General features: G+C 41.0%; 1 protein-coding gene across 6 annotated transcripts in view; it reads left to right on the top strand.

Annotated features, from left to right (window-relative positions):
• Positions 1-21895, top strand: part of tjp2a (tight junction protein 2a (zona occludens 2)) — a 133961-nt gene that overhangs the window by 80405 nt on the left and 31661 nt on the right. For all 6 annotated transcript variants that reach the window (XM_072588451.1, XM_072588441.1, XM_072588461.1 and 3 more), the window contains 5 exons: positions 7539-7642; positions 10282-10435; positions 17217-17328; positions 18120-18247; positions 19387-19465. In XM_072588451.1, the coding sequence (XP_072444552.1) occupies positions 7539-7642; positions 10282-10435; positions 17217-17328; positions 18120-18247; positions 19387-19465 (577 nt within the window). The remainder of the gene's footprint in view (positions 1-7538; positions 7643-10281; positions 10436-17216; positions 17329-18119; positions 18248-19386; positions 19466-21895) is intronic.

Here is a 21895-nt window from a genome sequence, read left to right as displayed (position 1 = left end):
TGAGGATTGTGTTGGCCAGGTTAGGTAAGGACTATAGGTCTATTTCTGAAAAGATATTGGCAAACTGAACAGGATTTTCTGATCTGAAATGGATACCATTAAACCAGTTTTAAATTCAATTAATAAAATCTTGAATTAAATTTCCAGCTGAAGGTGGGATTTGTATCAGTATCCTCCAGCTATTAGACATTACTACTATACCACGGCCACCCCTAAATATATCTGTGATAATGTACAAGTTTTCTTGTGCCAGGCCACTAGGAGATGCCTGACAATTTAGGGCTGTGCCTGTTCAGTCTCCGACATAACACTTGCATTGTATTTGTGTTTAATTCCTTCATGGGTGACACATGGAACTAGCAATCCCTATTTGTCCTTGGAAGGTGGTGAGCTTCCTTCTTGAGCCACGAGAGTGTAGCAGTTTTTAGTGCTATTAAATTTTTTCATAGGGAGTCAAAGTACATTCAGGCTAGACTGAGTAAAGATGGTTGATTTCTTTCCTGTGAGGACATTAGTAAACCTGTTTGGGTTCTACAACAATTCAATAGCTTTGTATGCTGTTAATAATAACATGGCTTTTATTGATAAAGGACTTAAGTTGGCTAATTGCCATGATGGGATGGTAACCTGTGACTTTCGCTCGTTAAGCCAAAACTCTGGCAATATTTATCTTGTAATATATTGCCACTTTACTCCATTTTACCTTTTGAGTACAATCTGATCATGTTTATATTGGAAAATTTGGAAAGGTTTTGGATGTATAATGGCAGTAGGGGACCAAAATCTGGGCCGTTGTTATCTTCATAATCCCTTAATCATTTTATTACACTGATTTAAAAATCTGGAGGCTTTTTGACCGATATAAATCCTGCAAAGTCTTGATTTGTGAAGCAGCAAGAGTTCAATCCCTATATTGGCTGAAGTTAGAATCCATACAGTATGGAAACAGGCCGTTCTCCACACTCTTTTCTCCCCCCCCCCACCCCCCACCACCACTGTCGGAACCCTACATTTCCCATGGCTAACGCACCGAACCTACACACCAGTGAACACTGAGTAATTTAGCATAGCCAATCAACCAGCCCATCTGGAGCTTACACTTTCAAATGCTTCACAAATTAATAATGAGAAAATAAGTTTCCACTGACAGGGAATCTATAACAAAAGAGGCATTCAAAGGCACAAGAGCCAAAAGGAGAGCTGAGGTTGTATATTATGATTTTAAGTGCATTGTCCAAAAGGGTGGCAAAGCATTCAGGAGATCCTCTGAAAAGAGTGCTGGATAGATTATTGAAGAGGAAGGGCAGTAGCATGGGGAGTGAGCATGATTTCAATGTGCCAATGCTGCCTCCTGTGCTGTATGATTCTGATTTGGACTGAACACCAGACTCCTTCAAATAGTATCGATGTCTGATCATTTTAAGGTGACGTACCTGATTTGTACAGTGGAGAAGGTAGGAGTGAATGTGTTCCTGTCATTGCAGCCAATTTTTGAATCTATTCTTTTTTTTTTGCTATTTTCCCCCTGTGAGAGCGAGAGAGAGCTGGGAACTGGCAGCCTCCATTCCTGTGACACATCCATCCATGTTTCAATGGATTGTTCAACAGTGCAAGGCAAAAATGGCTCAACTGCTCCACTAGTAGCTCGTCCATTGCTAAAAATAGGGAGTGCAAATTCTGACTTCAGCGATTATGCACTGAAGAGGGGGAGAGAGAGAGGGAAGACAAATTGGTATAAATTTAACCTCTTTTCCCAACTGAGGTTTGCTTAACCTATCCTTTTTGTGCAAATTTTCAAACTGTTATCATTTGTAAGCTCCTATTTGATGTGTATTATTTAGGCTTAGTTCTTTAAATTGTTTTAACCAACAGTACTTATAATGGGGAGAAGTAAGTTTTAGTCACTTGGTAGTACAGAATTTAAATATAGCTGAAAAAGATTTTTGTTTTGGTCTTGCACTGAAGACACTTTGCAAGAAATACCAAAATTAAAGGGTAAACAATATTTATTCCCTTTTTGAAAGGAAATGCTGATTGGTTTGGAAGTGGACTCTGTAGGTGTTGCCACATTGAACGTAACAAGCATGACTGACAGTTAATTGCCAAGCTTTGGTTAAATGGAACATCAATTCAGAGTCAAGGCATTGCTTTGAGAAATGAACCAGAGAACAACAATCACAGTCTTCATTCTTGAGTCATACAGACAACTTGTGCGGGTTCTTTCTGCAAAAACAAAGGGGGCCCTGGTATTTGAATACTTAACTTTCAGTATATACGTGCCACACTACAAGGCTGGCAATCCAAAATTGGTCGTCGGCATACCTCTGCATACTCTGGACGATATTTGTTAAATAACCTAATCATCTAAATCGTGCCTAATGTTGAACCATGTTTTGTTTTTAAAAGCACAGACATTTGGGTTTAACTAGCACCTTGCTTGTTGCAAACAGCTGAAGAGGTGCACTATTTGAATGTGATCCATGTGTCTTGTAGAAGTATGGCCTACCTACCTAGCTTCTCACTACCTCTGAAATTCATATCACACGCCAATGACTTGTGTGATAGGCAGGACTTCTCTGGAAGGTTTGAGCAACAAGTAAAACTAGCTGTTTCACACTGCTTTTATCAATAGCAATTCATGTGGTACTTGCCACTGACAGGATGCTACCATCAATCCAAAGAGTCATAAGGGGATATTTGGATAGTTGCAAGAATCTTGACCAAAGGGATTATTACGCAGTGTCTTAAAGGCAGAAGGAAAATTTCGGGATGAATTCCAGAGCTTTGAAGCCACAGCTTTTTGTAGCGGAGCAATTTTAAATCTGAGTGAGGGAAGAAAATGCTTTAAGTGTCTTCTCGTGTAGAAGGTGAGAGTGGGCTCTTATGTAATCTGGGTGATGATACTTTGTTATTTCAAAATGTTTCATTCTTCAGTTTGTCATTTTGTGATCTTAGTTGCCTTAATATTGGAAGAAAATAATGCAGTTCTTTATTGACTGAATTTCAGAGGTGAGGTGAGAATGACAGCCCTTGATCAAAGCCGCATTCAACAATATGTGGCATAAGCAACTCTAGCAAAACTGACATCTATGGGAACTGGGGGCAAACTCTCTGGTTGGAGTGAGATCTGGCAAAAAGCAAGGTTGTGGTTGGTGGACATCAGTCATCTCCGGTCCAGGGCTTCTCTGCAGGAGACCTTCCGGGTCATGTCCTAGACCCAACCACCTTCAGTTGCTTCATCAATAACTTTCCCTTCATCAGAAGGTTAGAACTGTGCAGTCATCTGTGAACATCCCCTTGCGTTCATTCATGACTTCTCCAATACTGAAGCAGTCCATATTCAAATACAACTGTTTCTGGACGATGTCTAGGGTTGGGCTGACACGTGGCAAGCAACATTTGCACCATGCAAATGCCAGATAATGGCCATCTGCAATAAGGGAATCTAATAGACAGTAGACAATAGGTGCAGGAGTAGGCTATTCTGCCCTTCGAGCCTGCACCACCATTCAATATGATCATGGCTGATCATCCTTAATCAGTATCCTGTTCCTGCCTTATCTCCATAACTCTTGATTCCACTATCCTTGAGAGCTCTATCCAACTCTTTCTCAAATGAATCCAGAGCATTCCACACACCACCACTCTCTGGGTGCAGAAGTTTCTCCTCATCTCTGTCCTAAATAGCCTACCCTGTATTTTTAAGCTGTGTCCTCTGGTTCGGCACTCACCCATCAGCGGAAACATGTTTCCTGCCTCCAGAGTGTCCAATCCTTTAATAATCTTATGTCTCAATCAGATCCCCGCTCAGCCTTCTAAACTCAAGGGTATACAAGCCCAGTCGCACCAGTCTTTCAGCGTAAGGTAGTCCTGCCATTCCAGGAATTGACCTCATGAACCTATGCTGCACTTCCTCAATAGCCAGAATGTCTTTCCACATTTGGAGGCCAGAACTACACACAGTACTCCAGGTGTGGTCTCACTAGGGCCCTGTTTAGCTGCAGAAGAACCTCTTTGCTTCTATACTCAATTTCTCTTGTTATGAAGGCCAGCATGCTATTAGCCTTCTTCACTATCTGCTGTACCTGCATGCCTACCTTCATTGACTGGTGTACAAGAACACCCAGATCTCTTTGTACTGCCCCTTTACCTAATTGATTCCATTGAGGTAGTAATCTGCCTTCCTGTTCTTGCCACCAAAGTGGATAACCATACATTTATCCATGTTAAACTGCGTCTGCCATGCATCTGACCACTCATCTAACTTGTCCAGGTCACCCTGTAATCTCCTAACATCCTCCTCACATTTCACCCTGCCACCCAGCTTAGTATCATCAGCAAATTTGCTAATGTTATTACTAATACCATCTTCTATATCATTAACATATGTTGTAAAAAGCTGCAGTCCCAGCACTGATCCCTGCGGTACCCCACTAGTCACTGCCTGCCATTCCGAAATGGAGCCGTTTACCACTACCCTTTGTTTCCTGTCAGCCAACCACCTTTCAATCCAAGTTAGTACTTTGCCCCCAATACCATGTGCCCTAATTTTGCTCACTAACCTCCTATATGGGACTTTATCAAAAGCTTTCTGAAAGTGCAGGTACACTACATCTACTGGATCTCCCTCGTCCATCTTCAGAGTTACATCCTCAAAAAATTCCAGAAGATTAGTCAAGCATGATTTCCCCTTCATAAATCCATGTCAACTCTGACCTATCCTGTTACTACTATCCAGATGTGTTGTAATTTCATCCTTTATAATAGACTCCAGTATCTTTCCCACCACTGAGGTCAGACTAACTGGTCTATAATTTCCTGCTTTCTCTCTCCACCTTTTCTTAAAAAGTGGTACAACATTAGCCACCCTCCAATCCGCAGGAACTGATCCTGAATCTATCGAAAATAATCACAACGCATCCATGATTTCTCGAGCCACCTTCTTCAGTACTCTGGGATGTAGACCATCAGGCCCCAGGGAGTTATCAACCTTCAGACCTAACAGTCTCTCCAACACCAATTCCTGGCAAATATAAATTCCCTTAAGTTCAGGTCCTTCAGCCACTGTTACCTCCGGGAGATTGCTTGTGTCTTCCCCAGTGAACACAGATCTGAAGTACCCATTCAATTCTTCTGCCATTTCTTTGTTCCCATAATATATTCCCCTGTTTCTGTCTTCAAGGGCCCAATTTTAGTCTTAACCATATTTTTGCCCTTTTGACATTCAGTGGTGTTTCAATCAGTGAAACCCCCACTATCAATGTCCTGGGAGCTACCATTGACCAGAAACTCAACTGATAAACACTGTGTATTTATATGGATGGTCAAGAGCAGGTCAGAGGCTCGCCACCTGACTCCCCAAAAGCTGTCAAGATTAGAGTGCTGTTGGATGAAGGGCTTTTGCCTGAAACATTGATTTTCCTGCTCCTCAGATGCTGCCTGACCTGCTGTGCTTTTCCAGCACCACTCTAATCTTGACTCAAATCTCCAGCATCTGCAGTACCCACTTCTCCCAAAAAGCTGTCCACTATCTACAAAGCCTAAGTCAGGAATGTGATGCGATACTCTCCACTTGCCTGAGTGCAGCTCCAACAACACTCAAATTGATAATATCCAGAACAATGCAACTGCTTGATTGGCACTACTTCCTCAAACATCCAATTCCTCCACCACTGATACAGATTAACAGGAGTGTGTACTGTCTGCAAGACATACTGTAGAAATTCACCAAGGAACTTTAGACATCACCTTTCCAACCCACAACTACTTCCATCTAGAAGAACAAGGACAATTATCACCACCTACAGGTTCCCCTGCAAGCCACTCACCCTCTTATCTTGGAAATATATTTGATGTGATACATTGTAATTACATAGTCATAGAGATGTATAGCATGGAAACATTCCCTTCAGTCCAACCTGTCTATGCCAACCACATATCGCAACCCAATCTAGTCCCACCTGGCCTATATCCCTCCGAACCCTTCTACTCATATACCCATCCAAATGCCTCTTCAATGTTGCAATTGTACCAGCCTCCACCACTTCCTCTGGCAACTCATTCCATACACATACTACCCTCTGTGTGAAAAAGTTGCCCCTTCTGTCTCTTTTATATCTTTGCCCTCTCACCCTAAACCTATGCCCTCTAATTCTGGACTCCCCGACCCCAGGGAAAAGACTTTGTCTATTTGTCCTATCCATGCCCCTCAGTTTTGTAAACCTCTATAAGGTCACCCCTCAGCCTCCGACGCTCCAGGGAAAACAGCCCCAGCCTGTTCAGCCTCTCCCTGTAGCTCAGATCCTCCACCCCTGGCAACATCCTTGTAAATCTTTTCTGAACCCTTTCAGGTTTCACAACATCTTTCTGATAAGGAGGAGACCAGAATTGCACGCAATATTCCAACAGTGGCCTAACACATGTGCCTAAAGTACAATGAAAAGCTTCGTTTTGCGAGTAGTACTTGGCACACCCTCCTCATTCCTGAAGAAGGGCTTATGCCCGAAACATCGATTCTCCTGTTCCTTGGATGCTGCCTGACCTGCTATGCTTTTCTAGCAACACATTTTTCAGGCAGATCATAGTAAACAATGATTTACTAATCATAGGGTGTTTAGACTGAGGCATAGTCAGGCTATAACCGCACAGCAGGTGCACAAAGTAAGATCAACATTAAAAAGTAAGATCAACATTAACACGATTAACATTATTTGAAGTTTAGAAAGTCCATTCAGCAGCTGAATGTCTACAGGGAAGAAGCCGTTCTTGAACTTTGGTATGTGTGTTGAAGCTTCTGCCTGATGGCAGAGAGCACTACTGGGGTGGGAGGGGTCTTTGGCCTATTGTGGTAACGTGAAGTGTAAATGGACTCCATGGACGTGAGGTTGACTTTTCTGATGGTCTGGGCTGTGCATTCAACTTTCTGTAGTTTCCATACCAGGCCGTTAAGCACCCTTTGTCCTTCACTGTTGTCACTGGGTAAAAATCCTGGAGTTCCCTCCCTAAGTGCATTGAGAGCCTACCTAGAACATGTGGACTGCAGCGGTTCAAGAAGGCAGATCCCAACCACCTTTTCCAGGGCAACTAGGGATGGATGATAAATGCTGGCCGGCTAGTGATCTCTACATCCCATGAGTGAATAACAAAACAATGCAAGGGAAGGTGTCATATCAAAGTGTTAATATGCAGTTTTATTTTAATAAGCAAAATAGTGGTTTTGAGTTTGAAACCTTTGGAGAGATGGAGCAATCCAGAACAAACTGATTGTAGGGAGAGAGAGATTTAGAATGATTTCTAATAAACTTTCTCCATAAGTGGCTCTCTCGATGTCTATCTGCTTTATTGGCGGTTAGAACAAAAAGTGCACTTGGACAACATAACATCAATGTAACATTCAATTACAATATATTCTAACAGATGCTGCCAGACCTGGGTTTGGCCAGCAATTTCTATTTTTGCTTCAGATCTCCAGCATCTGCCGTCTTTGTTTTATATTATGTTGCTGTATATTTTAAACCTTTCTCAACTGTATCCAATAGAATATGGCCTTCGATTGGGCAGCCAGATTTTCATTAAAGAGATGACTGGAAGTGGCTTGGCAGCAAAGGATGGAAACTTAGAAGAAGGTGACATTGTTCTCAAGGCAAGTTTTTAAGTTTGGAAATTCTTTTTTTAATTTTGTGGAAAATGGGCTTTGCTTCTGAATTCTATTGAATTTTGCAATATATACAGGCCATTTGCCCCAGCTGATCCATGCCAGGTTTTTATTCCCCAGGAACCTTTCCTCCCACTCTCCTCTTCTCCAACCAATAGCATTCCTCTCCACTTGTGATCAATGCGAAGTTAGAGAAGACAAAGTCAGTTGCCTTCACTACACCTTGTGGGGAAACTCTCACCACTCCTTAGGTGACAGTTTTTGTTTTCTCTTGTATGACCTATTGGATTTATCAGTAACTATCTTGTATAATTATTGCCCCTCCTCCCTTCTCCGCAAAATAAAACACAACATCTTCCATTTGTTTCCCCTGTCACAATTCGAAAACTCCCGTGACGTCACACATTAGAGTTCACTTTCGAAAGAAGACAGTCCCAATTATCCTGCTCTTCCGGAGTGAAGAGAACTGAAAGTATATCGTCCTTTTAACATTGAAAAGTAATCTTTAAAATTGTGGTTGTTGCCTTTTTTGGTATTTAGTGATTTTCGAGAGTGCTCTTGGAATTAGTACAATAGGAATTCGCATAGTGTTTTCAAGTCCATTCAAACAATTTTTTATTTTAATTCTTGATGTCTGTTTCGCTCTCCCCTCACTTGTTCTAGTATTCATGTCTTGCGATACTTAGTAGCATCTAATTATATTCACATTTTCCATTGCACGTGACATTTGATGTTCACAACATTAGCAGAAAAATGAGTTCCTTCTGTCCTGCCAATTCAATGTTAAGGGGATTACCAGTTTTAAGAGGAGTGAAGAATCTCTTTTCAAGAGTAGTGAATCTGTGGAACTCTTCATCTGTCAAGGTTGGGTTCTTGAGTGTATTCAAAATTGAGAGATGTTTTAATCCAAAAGGGAATTGAGGATTATGGGGATAAGGCTGGAAAGGATTATCTGATCAGCTATGATCTCATTGAATGGCGCTGTGGACACAATGGGCTGAATGGCCTTACTTCTGTGTCTTATGTTCTTAATATAATTTATTCATGTTGTTTATTCCCATAATAAATTTCCATATGCAGCAGTGTCTGTCTTATTGGCATGGCTTGTAAAACTGAAGGGTCAGATCATGCTGTACTGGGAAATATCTCAATGTGTCTTGTCAGTTTATTTCAACACACAATGTTTTGCAGTGTAACAGCTGGGAGTGAGAGCTGATCATGTGTGGCAAGAACTTAGAGGACCTTGGTGAATGACTGGGTCATCAGTCTATCTCCTTAACCAATGAGATTTAGGGATTGAGATGAAAATCAGGTGGATAGAGAGGAATCGGGAATAAAAAGACGAAGCAAGATTGGATAGTGAGAGAATAAAAGAACAAAAGGTGGAACCTAATGCCCCCTACATCCCATATATGTTTGGCAGGAGTGCAGAGAGGTGGGATTTCAAGTTTGCAACGTGAATGCCAGGCAGTTGGTATTCATGTAATGGAGCTCACCCCATTATCACTGGTATTATGATGAACAAATCCGTGCAGGGTTGCTTGTAGGGCTTCGGGCAGGTTGTTCATTCATAGGCATTCTGGGCAGAATTCTAATTAGAATTAGAATTACTACAGTGTGGAAACAGGCCCTTCAGCCAAAAGAGCTCACATGGACTCTCAGAGTAACCCACCGAGACCCATTCCCTATCCTTTATACTTACCCCTGACTAGCACACCTAACTTACACTGCCCTGAACACTATGGGCAACTTAGCATGGCTAATTCATCTAACTTGCACATCTTTGGATTGTGGGAGGAAACCGGAGGAAACTTGCGCAGACACTGGGAGAATGTGCAAACTCCACACACAGTTTCCTGAGGCTGGAATCTAACCTGGTGCTGTGGGACAGCAGTGCTAACCATTGAGCCACCATACTGCCCCAGACACGGGCAGCAGGAAGATGGGACAAGGGTCAGCTGCTGAGAATAACCCAATGTTTCCTATCAATACTTCAGCCCTTTCCTACTGCCTTCATTTCTCCCTGTGACCTGGCATCCAGCAATGATAGTGGACATTGACTAACTGTATGAACCAGCAGCAGTCACTGCTTACCTAGTGTCACTTTCATCCAGCAAAGCTGCTGGTGTCTGGTTGGCTGCTGTTGATGGGTGGACCTTCAATCCTCTGGGATCTTGGTCCCATGGCTGGATCCCTTAACAATCTGAGAGCCATTTTGTTTGGTGGGGCTTTCCAAAAAGAGGCAGATAGGTCTCCCACTCACTCCAGTCTGCAGTTAAATTATCTTTGCCACAAAACATACCCCTAAAAGAAAAACTTTATCGAAATTTAAAACATTTTAATAAATCTCAAGATTTACTGCATGTACTATTGTGATTGAACAATTCAAAATGTTTGCCTTTCTAGTCTGGAGAAATTGATTTGTGCTGTGGTAAAAATCATTATATCATTAATTAGGCATTTATCTAGTAACATTCTACTATGAGTTAAATGGATAATTAATGTGCAATAATTCAATAATTTCTTAAAACTTATCTAACATATGTTATTCCATCAATATCCAACATCTGTATAACAAATTGGGGAAGTTATAGTGATCAGCTTTGTTTTATTTTTGTTTCTTACAGATCAATGGGACAGTGACTGAAAACATGTCCCTGGCAGATGCCCGGAAATTGATTGAAAGATCACGAGGGAAGCTACAGCTTGTTGTCCAAAGAGACAGTAAACAAACATTGATCAGCATCCCGCCCATGGATGATAGTGATTCTGATCCTGAAGGTGAGACTGTTTTTTCTAAAAATGCCTCATTCACTCGGCACCATCCTGTGCTCACTGGCTTACATGGACTCCTCCTGCTTCAGGAATGCAGCAATGTTTTAAGGTTGTCTTCCTCGTGTTCAGATCCCTTCTTTCTTCTCTTCATGTTTCCTACAATCCCCTGATCTGTCTGATCTTTCAGATCAGAATTTTCTGTGTATTACTAATTTTTTTAATAGTTGGCAGCCCGGAGTTTTGGAGTTCCCTTGGCGTCTCTAGATGCTCCTGTAGTTCTACCTCTTTGACTGTCTGTCCCATTCTTCTTATGGCTCAGTGCCAGAATTTCTTTGTTTTATTTTGTACATTGCTCTTGTGAAGTGCCTTAAACATTTTGATGGTGAAGGTACCTTATGTTGCACACTGTTAATTGAGCCTTTTCAATTCTGGAGTTGCACCAAATATAAAAAGTTGTTTTTAAAGTATACACTACTCAAATTTCCCTGATTTTTTTTTTCAACCCAAGTTTGATAGGAAGCACTGACTGGGTTTCTGGCTATTACAAGTAACTAGTGTACAGGGGTATAAATCACTGTCATATAACATTAAGTAAATCTCTAATCTCCTTTTATAAGCTCCCTCCTTATACAAATAAACAAGTAAGGATAATATTTTTTCTGGAGTAGAGAAGCCAGGAAGTTGGTTCAATTTGGTTTTTGCTTCCTGGTTCCAGTGTTGAAATGATCCACCCTCAGCTAGCCAGACCCCTTCATTGTTCAGGTGTATCTTTCTCTGGAAGCTTTCACTTGTTTGTAAGAACTGCTGACTGATTCACTTAGAAAATATCTCTGCCTCTGATTTATCAATTCAAAAGTCAGTGCACAGCAGTTGATACCAGGAAAGGTAACAGGGTTTTCTTCAGGTTTGAATTGAGGTTTTGTTTGCAGGGCTGGGAGAATATCTGCATACTACTTTGTCTGTCTCACTCTCTCGTGCTTGTCTCTCACTGTCGCATGCTCTCACACATGCTTTCACTGTGTCTCTCTCTCTCTCTCTCTCTCTCTCTCTCATATGATCGCGCTCTATCTGTCTTCTCATTCACTCACTCACTCGCACGCTGTCTCTCGCTGTCACATGCGCTCATGCTCTGCCTCGAGCTCCAAGCTGCGCAGCCTCCTGCGACGCAAGCACAGTTATTGGCAAGGTCTCTGCCATTGGTAACAGTCATTTATCCACTGGCCAATCAGCTTCTGGTGACCAATAAGAGTTGCATCAGTACACATCCTTGGCTCGATCATCTGCAATCCGAATTTCAGTTCCAGCTTCAAATGCCTGCCAGGGTATCTGCTGACCTGCTTTCAAACACTAGTTTGTCAAACAACTTTCTCATTTCAGTCCAGTTTTTTTTAGAAAGCACAAAAATAAAAGATTAAATCTATGCATGTATAAATGCAGTATGTTGTAGATCTAAAGAAAGGACTGTTTGGATGTCTTTTAAATACTGTATTAAAAATTAAACTTGTTCTCTATTTATTGTTTCAGATTTGTATAAGAATGATATTAAATATCAAATATTTGTTTTAAGTAGCACTTTTAAAATCCAACCAACCCTCCTCTTTTCCCCCCCCCCCAAAAAAAAACATGATTGTAGTTGCATAAACAGGAGTTATTTGGTCCCAAGCCCTTCATTTTTGACTGTTCAGCTTTTCAAAAAGCTCTTGTGGAACTTGTTTCTGCTCGCTTGCCATGCACCTTAACATTCTTTGTGTAGAGAATACACATTCCTACAACCGCTCTCTTCTTGTTTCTTCGCCCTAATCAATTGATGTCTTCTAAATGCAAGCTGTTAATTAGTGGAATGAGTTTACTCATTTATGAAAGCCTGTTATAATTTTGGTATCCTCTTGCATCACCAAACTGTGTACAAAAAAAAACTCCTCTGTACCTCTAGCCCTGGCAGTACCCTCACATACTAAGGATGTTTCTTTTTCACCTTGTACTGGTCACTGGCTCATGTTGTGCAGAGATCAGACCAAACAGTGCTTTTAAAAGTCTGTTCTTGTTTCTAGCTGCCTGTTTTAATTTAGTTAGTTTCTGGCTTGACAAGTAACACACAGGACAGAGATGAGTTAACAGACAGACACAAAAACTTCAAACACCAATGAACGTTGAAGCATCTGTTCCAATATCGCAGTGGTTTTGTCTGATTTTGTTTGGTACCACTCCTCTGAAAAACATCAGAATATTTTATGTTAAAACTGTTACTTTTAATGTAAATAACACTGGGTACATCCCTCTGCTAATTTAAACCTGACAGACCGAGAAACTCACCTCTCGCTGTAATCTGTTAAATTTCAACTATCCCAGAGGTCACTAAAGTAAAAATTAACAATTTTATTCTTAAGTCCAAAACACTAAACAATTATTTACAACTCCTTTCTCTTAAACCTATCTTTTACCTCACACTCTACAATACTGGTCTTTTTTTTTAAAAAAAACCCGATTTAAGAGCTACAAAAAAAACTCCTGCTTCAAAACCAGCTAGCTGTCGAATCTTCTCTTTGTATCTTCCTCTGCAGATTTTTCTCTGTTGTCTTTTCTTCAGTATTCTGCTTCCCCAGGTCTTTCATATGAACAGGTACCTTTCAGGCAGCTATTTGGCTAGCATCGATACTTGTTGGTTTTCTCGGCAGTTCTCCTCCTAACTGTTCAAAATGTCTGGTTTTATACCCCAACACATCAGATCATTTCATTGCTTTGATATCATCCCAAATAGTAAAATTCAAATCCAATTGGATTTTAGTATCTGGGGCACAATTTAAACTGGCTGAACTTGAATTTGTTTGTTATTTGTTTTGACCAAGTGTTACATTTTTACCCTGTTCAGGACACTGCTTTCAGTCAGTCCTTGTTAGCTTCCTCTCTCCCTTTTAAAGGTACAGTACAACTCTACACCTTCATAACAAATGTGCCAAATGGGTGTAAGTGCTGGTGTAGATTTTAATTATTAGATTAGATTACTTACAGTGTGGAAATTGGCCCTTCGGACCAACAGGTCCACACCGACCCTCTGAAGAGCGACCCAATCCCCTACATTTACCCCTTCACTGAATGCTGCGGGCAGTTTAGCATGGCCAATTCACCTAACCTGCACATCTTTGGACTGGGAGGAAACCGGAGCACCCGGAGGAAACCTGCGCAGACACTGGGAGAATGTGCAAACTCCACACAGACAGTTGCCTGAGGTGGGAATTGAACCCGGGTCTCTGGCGCTGTAATCTTTGGTTTCACCTTTTTTTTAAAAAAAATATTATTGGCATTCTTCTTTAAAGTATTCTAACTGTGGATAAAGTGCAACTGCATCTCCTTTTTTTTTAAACCATTTGTTTTGCGATTGTCTATATTTGAAACCTCTTCCCTTTCAGTTCTTTCGTTAGTTCTGAAGATTACGGTTATCGTGTTCTTCCTCTTGCCATGCCTACTTCCTCACTTCATGCAGATCTGGACCTCCAAATGAAATTCTAATTCTGAATTAAAAATGTACTGATCTGGGGAAACAGTCCTAAAGGCATATCCAGTATCTTTTCTCCTTTGTCATTTAGTGACCTTTTTTAATTATCAATAAATATGGCAGGCAACAACTAACTATTTTTATTGCTCTAGGAATTCCATTTGGTGACTTCTGGGACATTTTCCAACTCTCAAAAGTATCATACAGCAAACATATTTCCCCCCTCAATTCTTTTTAGACTAATAACAAAAATTCCTTTCCATTTATTAGCTAAACAATTGTTTAGCTTCACGCTACAGGAAATGTCCCAAAAACTGATTTTTGTTGTTTTGAAATATTTGGTTCCTACTTTGTTGGTTACTGATTTGTGGTCATGGAAATAACATTTCCTCAAATATATTTTTGATTAGCATTGTTTACTATCTTGCTGCCTTGCAAGTGTAGCATTTTTGGTAATGTAGGTAAGAAAGAATTATTTCCGGTCGCTTAGTGTTTGTTTCATTGCTGTGCTTAAAATATAGGCCGTTAGAAGAAAGTCTTCATGTAATAACCAGTTTAAATGCTTGCACACCCAATAAGGATAGAAGACAAGAAACATTTAATTTTTTTTGTTTCTGATTTTTTTTTGTTTCTGATAGACCATTACCTTGCTCTAGTCAATAAATCCAGCTGGTGAATTCACTTTAAAGGATGAAATTATTTCCTTATCTGATTGTTGAAATTTCTATTGCCACAAAGAATGTACAACACTGAAAATGGTTCATGCTGGTATTTGTACTTCATGTTAGCTTCCATCCCACCCTTTTTAATCTCACTGTATTGGCACATCCTCCCATTCCTTTCTTCCCTCATGCTTATCCAGCAAATGCTATTTGCCTCAGCCACCCCTTCCTCAACACACTCTGAATAAAGAGTTTTCTCCTGCTTTCCCTATTGGATTGAATAGTGATGACTATTTATTGATGGTCTCTAGTTCTGGTCTCCCCAAGAAGTGGAACTGTTGTCTGTCCATGAATTCTGTTAAACTCTTGATAATTTTTAAAACCTGTGTCAGATCCTCCCACTGTAGAGAAGAGCCCCCACCACCCTCCCCCAGCCTGTTTAGTGTTTCTGCTTATTGAACTAGAATGGTAGAGTATCAAACTGTCTGACAAAACTGTATTTCAGCTTTCAAATGGGTGAGCTGTGCAGAGTCTGAGTGCAGTTTAGTTTGACTACTTCACCACCACCTTTTGCTTTTTATTTCATTGTTCTCTGCTACCTCCAAATGTGAATGCATTGGGAGAGTGGAGAAATTATTTACAAGAACACTTCCAGGAAAGAGAAACTTTAGTAATGAGGATTGATTGGCAGTATAGTCAACAGTGAAGAAGGTTGTCGAAAGTTATAAAGGGATTTTGATCAATTGAGTCGATGGGCTGAGGGGAATGGCTGATGGAATTTAATTTGGATAAATGCAAGCTATTGTATTTTGCTACAACAAACAAGGGCAGGACTTTTACAATTAATGGTCGGGCCCTGAGTAGTAGTGTTGTCAACTGGAGACCGCTGGGGATTTAGGTACACAGTTCTTTACAAGTTGCGTTGCAGGTAGACAGGGTGGTTAAGGATCATTTAGCATGCTTGCCTTCATTGCTTGGACCATTAAGTATAGGAGTCGGAGCGTTATATTGAGGTTGTACAGGACATTGGTAAGCCCACCTTTTGGAGTACTGTGTGCAGTTATGGTTGCCCTGATGTAGGACGGATATTACTAAATTGCAGAGGGTTCACACAAGATTTACCTTGGATGTTGCCATGACTGGAGGGATTGAGTTATAAGGAGAGGCTGGATAAGCTGGGACTTATTTCACTGGAACATAGGTTGAGGGGTGACCTTTAGAGGTTTGTAAAATTATGAGGGGCATAGACCAGATGAATAACAAAGATCTTTTCCCTAGAATGGGGAAGTTCAAAACTATTTTTAACCTGAGAGTAGAGCAATTTTTAAAAAGGACCTGAGGGGCAACCTTTTCTGTCACAGTGTGGTTCGTACGTGCAATGAACTGGCAGAGGAAGTGCTAGGTACAGGTACAGTTACAACATTTAAGACACAGTTGGACAGGCACATGAATAGGAGAAGTTTACAGAGATCTGGGCCTAACACAAGGAAGTGGCACAAGTTTAATTTGGGAAACTTGATCGGCATGGACAAGATGGATTGAGGGGTCTGTTTCTGTGCTGAATGACACTCTGACTTTACAGAATATTTGAGAAAGCTCTATTTGTACTGCGTCAGCACAAAATGAAGTGCTTTCCACGTTAAACTTGTGTTGCTGCAATAATGGTAGCATAATGTCACTTGTGATTTACAGGGTAGACTTGTCAATATCTGTTTAATTGAGACACCTTGGTCAAAAATAAAAAAAGTCAATGATTGGGGATAATCTGTTGCTCACTTATACCTCCCGCTCGCACTCTTCCCAGCTGAATTCTCTTGTTAGAATGGGGAGATGATGGTGTCATGGTGTAATCACTTGGGCTAGTACTCTGAGGCCCTAGATTTCATTTTTAATTGCTTGTTTAAAATCTTACTGAGGAGAGGAATGTAGCAGAAACTTTTCACCTTGCACTCATCATGGAATGCCCTGCCAGTAGCAGTGGTGGACACTTCCTCTTTATGGGCATTGAATAGGCATATGGAGGATAGTGGGCTAGTGTAGGTTAGGTGGGCTTGGATCGGCGCAACATCGAGGGCCAAAGGGCCTGTACTGTGCTGTATTTTTCTATGTTCTATGTTCATCAGGACAAATACAAAAATGGCACCTCGCTCAACAATCCCTTGTGATAGAAATTGTTTTGATCACGTGAAATTTGGTATTCCTGCACTTCTCCTAATGTATACACCCTAATGTATGATTTTAGTGTGGCACAGTGGTTAGCACTGTCACGTCAATGCCACCCTCAGGTGATTGTCTGTCTGGAGTCTGCATTGGTTTTCTCTGGTTGACACACAGACAGACACACACACAGATGCAACATTGCCCATGGTGTCCAGGGATGCGCAGGCTGGGTGAAGTAGCAATAGGAAATGCAGGATTATAAAAGATGGGTCTGGGTGTAACTCTCTTCAGAGGGTTGGTGTGGACTCGGTGGGTCAAATGGCTTACTCCCATGCTGTAGGGATTCTTTGATTTTAGGATAATAGTGTAAACACTATCCAACTGACCTTCTGTTTGAGTTTATATTGATCACGCATGGTGTATTTAAGGAAGTGGTGTATATAGTTCTTAAAAATTATCTGTTTTGGTTTAGATATTTCTGAAATTGAATCAAACCCCTCCTATTCACCACCTCCAGAAGAAAGGAGATCACCACCTTCAGATGTTTCCTCTCATTCTTCAGGAAGAATTGTTGACAAGAAAAGGTACCTTTTACTACTGGTTAACTTAATTCTTTTCACTTAAAAATAAAAGCATATTTTTTGGATATTAGAGTAAAGGGAGGCATGTTGTTGACTCCTTTTATCTTGCATATCAAAGGCACTTGCAACAATCTCTTGTGGTCCTGATTGTGTGCAAGATAAAAAACTTCAGCAACATGTATTTGAATAATGCTGAAAAGAAAGTTCTATGTATTAACATCTAGACTGGTCCCGAAATAAACAGATGATAGTTTTTAATTATCAAAGCAATCCTGATTGCCATGAAACTGCTAACGAGAAAAGGCAATGACAAGAAGTCAGATTCAAGATGTATGATGGCTGACAGGAATTGATTTTTTGTTTGCAACACAAATCTACTTTAATTTTTGATGTGTGACCATGTTTAGAGCACAGAATGCAGGCTATCTGCTGGTCTTGTGGCCTACAATAGCCTGCTCCCACCACACTCGTTCTCGTTCTCTCAAGATTCCCTGGCATTGGTTTCTCTCCTATGTATTTATCTGACTTGCCCCTCAAATGACCAGTTCTATTCACCTTGCAAGAGGTAGATGGAAATGTTTGTAATTCCAGTTAATCTTTTATGATCTTGCTTCCCTCCTCATGTCTGATCATTTTAACAAACAGATACCACCTGAATAATGAATCTTTTCTGTTTTTAACAGTGACAGTTTGTTTATTTCTCTCCTCTCTTGTTTGTTGTTGTCAATTGAGTTCTTCTATCTCTTTGGATAACTCTTTCATGTGGTTGGTTATTTGTAACTGTTTTTGTTCAGTTCTCGAGAGGAGCCTGCCCATAGATTGGCACGAATGGGAGCCATGCCCACTCCTTTTGCAACAAAGAGTGATTTGCCTGCTGCTGTTGACTCTGAGAAGGAAGAGCTAGATGAGGATGACTACAGAGGTAGGCACAACACTGACATCCCAAGTTAGTTGGGCAGGGCTGTGTATCTGTATGGTTTAAATGCAGGCCAATTAACTCAATCTGCTGGTTCTTGATAGTGATGTCAACAATATGGATTCAGTGCCTGTACTGGTTGAGCTCACTGTGCAGGCTGTGCCTTCTCAACCTTGAGACGTGAGATGTTCAGGTTAGACAAAGCTGAAGATCCTTTGGGATTGTAGCAACTTTCACTTCCTCACTGTTTAAATGAGGATTCTACACCACAAAGTCAGGAGGACTCGAATGCCTGGTTCCAATTCATTGACTTTAGTGATATTGCTGCTGATGTATGAGGAGGCTGGTGAGCTCGATGCATGGGTTACATTTAATGCCAACAATGTTCGACTCCCAGTCAAGGTGAGGCCTCAGGGCTGTCTCTTCACTCTGCCCTAAAAGGCAAAGGCAAAGGCACCACTGACTCTAAAACGACAAAGGTGATGATTCAGGGTGAAGTATCATCAGACAGTGAGCCAAGGACCTGTCTCTGGGTATAACGTTCGTGAATATTCTATGAAACGTTGCTGCTTTATTTCCCCAAGTTCACTCACATTTGGGGAAAAAATCTTTAGAGCAGTTTAAGGAGAAAATTAATTTTGAAGACTTGCTACAAGCTGGTATTATGGCCAAACAATTTTCATGAGCAGGGCAGTCGAGAGCTGTTTTTTCACACAGTCAGAATGTTATGATCTGTAATGTGAAAGGGTGGTGGAAACAAATTAATTAGTGACCTTCTGAAGGAAGTTTGATGAGTAGTTGACAGAGGAATAAGTAGTTGCAGAGCTGTAGGGATGAGCATTCAGGTCATACTATGTTTCCTAAGAATTGATGCAGACAAGATGGTTAACTCACTGCCTTCTGTGTTGTTTCATTGTATCACCTTCTGCTTTCCAGTTGTACAAATTGGGAGCACTGATGGAAATTGCTAAATGAGGTGCTTTTAGGTTTTTGTGCTATGTATCATCATTTCCTAATCTCTAAATCGGCACTTTGCTCTCGACCTTTCAGAAGAAGCTGGAGGGGCCTTTATGTTGTTTTTGAAGTATTTGCAGATGAATTTTTAATGCAGTGTATTTTTGTCTCTTAATGGTTTCTTTTAACAGACTCTAAAGTAGAAGAACCAGTTGTGAGAGCTCCTAAGAAATTTCTACGCCCTAGTCCAGAGGATGAAGAAATCTATGGGTAAGTCAAGATATTGAGACAAGCTGATCAGATAGGTGAAGAAAAGTGCTCTACGTGCTCGTTAGGACATCTAGGACCAGGATTATGGTCTTAAAAAAATTAGAGCCAGATCCTCCCAGATTCTTGGTAATCCAAGAGGAGGATGGGAAAAAGTTCTGACTGTAACAGGCTGCTCCTTTTTGAGGTATTTTAGATGTTGGATGTGATTTCCTTGAATTCCAGGAGCAGCGATTACGGTTTTATATGCTGTTGCATTGTTTTGGAACTTTGGAGGGGAATAAAAGTCAAAACAATGGCACTCTTAAGAGGGAGAGGAACAGACAAAGGCAGCAATTGGTCTGTGCAGGAGAGGGAGGAAGAAACCCACACTACGAACTGACGCACAACAGGTGAACCTGCGCAATTACTGCCTTTGCTGTTTGAATTCATGTATCGCTGGAAACTGGAGTGAGTCTAGGAAAATTAACGAACAGTGAGATTCATAACTGATCTTTGAGGAACCTGTTTGGGAGAGGTCACAGCACAGAGACAGATAAGTGAAAAGTTTTGTGTGGCCTTGGGGAGTCTGCAGTAGTGAAGAGTGGGTTCATTCTTGATTATATGTTTTTATTCGGGTAAGTTTCTTGATTAAGCTTAAAAATATAAGTCATAAGAATTGTTAGCCTGGAGCAGTTTTTTTGTAGAGGAATAAGACTGTGTGGTATTTTCTGGGTCTGCAGATTGGAAGAAGCAAAAAATGGCCTTGAGTAGAGTGATATGCTGCTCTTGTCAGATGTGGGAGTTTTGGGAGAGTTTTTACGAGTTACTGAGGATTATATCTGCAATAATTGCCATTGGTTGCGAATCCTATCAGATCTAATAGATCGTTTGGAGCAACTGTTAGAGGCAACGAGGAATTTGCAAGAGCAAGAGGAAGTGATTGATAGCAGCTATAGGACGAGAAAAAAGCAGATATAGTCACATAAATAGGTTAACTCCAGGAAAGGTAAGAGAGGTAGGCAGGTAGTACAGGAGTCTTATGTGGCAATCTCCATTTCAAACAAGTGTGCTGTTTTTAAAAATATAGGGTGTGATGGATTCTCAGCGGAATGTGGCATGAACAGCCAAGTTTCTGGTGTCGAGACTAGCTGTAATGCAATGAGGTGTACACTGGGTTCCAAGAGATCGATTCTGTTTGGGGACTCTCTAGTCTGAGTTCTGTGGCCAGCAGCAAAAAATCAGAATGGTAGATTGCCTCTCTGGTGCCCAGGATCAAGGATGTCTGAGAGTGAAGAGTGTTCTAAAGAGGGAGAGAGCTGAGCAGGAGCTCATTTTACACATTGGAACTTATAACATAGAAAAGGAAAAGGATGAGATTCTGAAAGGAGAATATAGAGAGTTTGGCAGGAATTTAAAAAGGAGATCCTTGAGAATAGTAATATCTGGATTACTCCTAGTGTTACTGAAAATGTGTATAGGATATAAGCAGGCAGGGAAAGAGTTAAGTTCTGAGTTTTGTGAAACAAGAGGTTCAACTGAGCATGACTCAGATCAGATAAGAACTTACCCTTGCCTCCAGCACCTCATTGTTAACTGTAATAGGTTAACAAGGTGGAAAAGCATTCAATATGTAGACCCATTTAACCATATTGGAAGCATTCAGTATAGAAGGTCATTTAACAAGGTGAAATGTATTTATTACGTGAAGCCAGTTAAGGTTAAGAACATTCATTGTGCAACAGCAGATGGCTTAATCTTTACTATTGATACTCGTTGATTGTAAAAATCACCCAATCAGCGTGTATGTTGCTTTATCTGGATGCTCCTCTCTGTAAAATGACTTGTATAATTCATTAAGAAACTGCTGTTCCATAGAAGACCGCGAACTCGTCCCTGTGCAATCGTTCTCTCTCCCTCCAGGGCCCGAATAAAGATGAAGGAGATAAAATTATACAATGTCTCTGAGCGTTTTGTTTCGACTGGGGGGGAAATGGGACGACACTATGAGCTAATGAGGTTGGAATAGGAGGATCGAGCAGATGAATGCATGGCTGCGGAGCTGGTGTATGGGAGAAGGATTCACATTTTTGGATCATTGGAATCCTTCTTGGGGTAGAAGTGACCTGAACAAGTAAGACTGATTGCACCTGAATTGGAAGGGGATTAATATACTGGCAGGGAGATTTGCTAGAGCTGCTCAGGAAGATTTAAGCCAATAAGATGGGGAGGTGGGACCCAGGGAGATAGTGAGATAAGAGATCAATCTGAGACTGGTACAGTTGTGAAAAAAGTGAGTCAAACAGTCAGGGTAGGACTGTGTGGGTTTCCTCCAGGTGCTCCAGTTTCCTCCCACAGTCCAAAGATGTGCAGGTTAGGTGAATTGGCCATGCTAAATTGCCCGTAGTGTTAGGTGCATTAGCCAGGGGTGAATGTAGGGGGGTGGGTTGCTGT

The sequence above is a fragment of the Chiloscyllium punctatum genome, chromosome 2 (assembly GCF_047496795.1).
Source record: "Chiloscyllium punctatum isolate Juve2018m chromosome 2, sChiPun1.3, whole genome shotgun sequence".
In the NCBI taxonomy this organism is placed as follows: Eukaryota; Metazoa; Chordata; class Chondrichthyes; order Orectolobiformes; family Hemiscylliidae; genus Chiloscyllium; species Chiloscyllium punctatum.
Note: the sequence above shows the minus strand (reverse complement) of the source record. Positions and strands in the feature narration are given on the sequence as shown.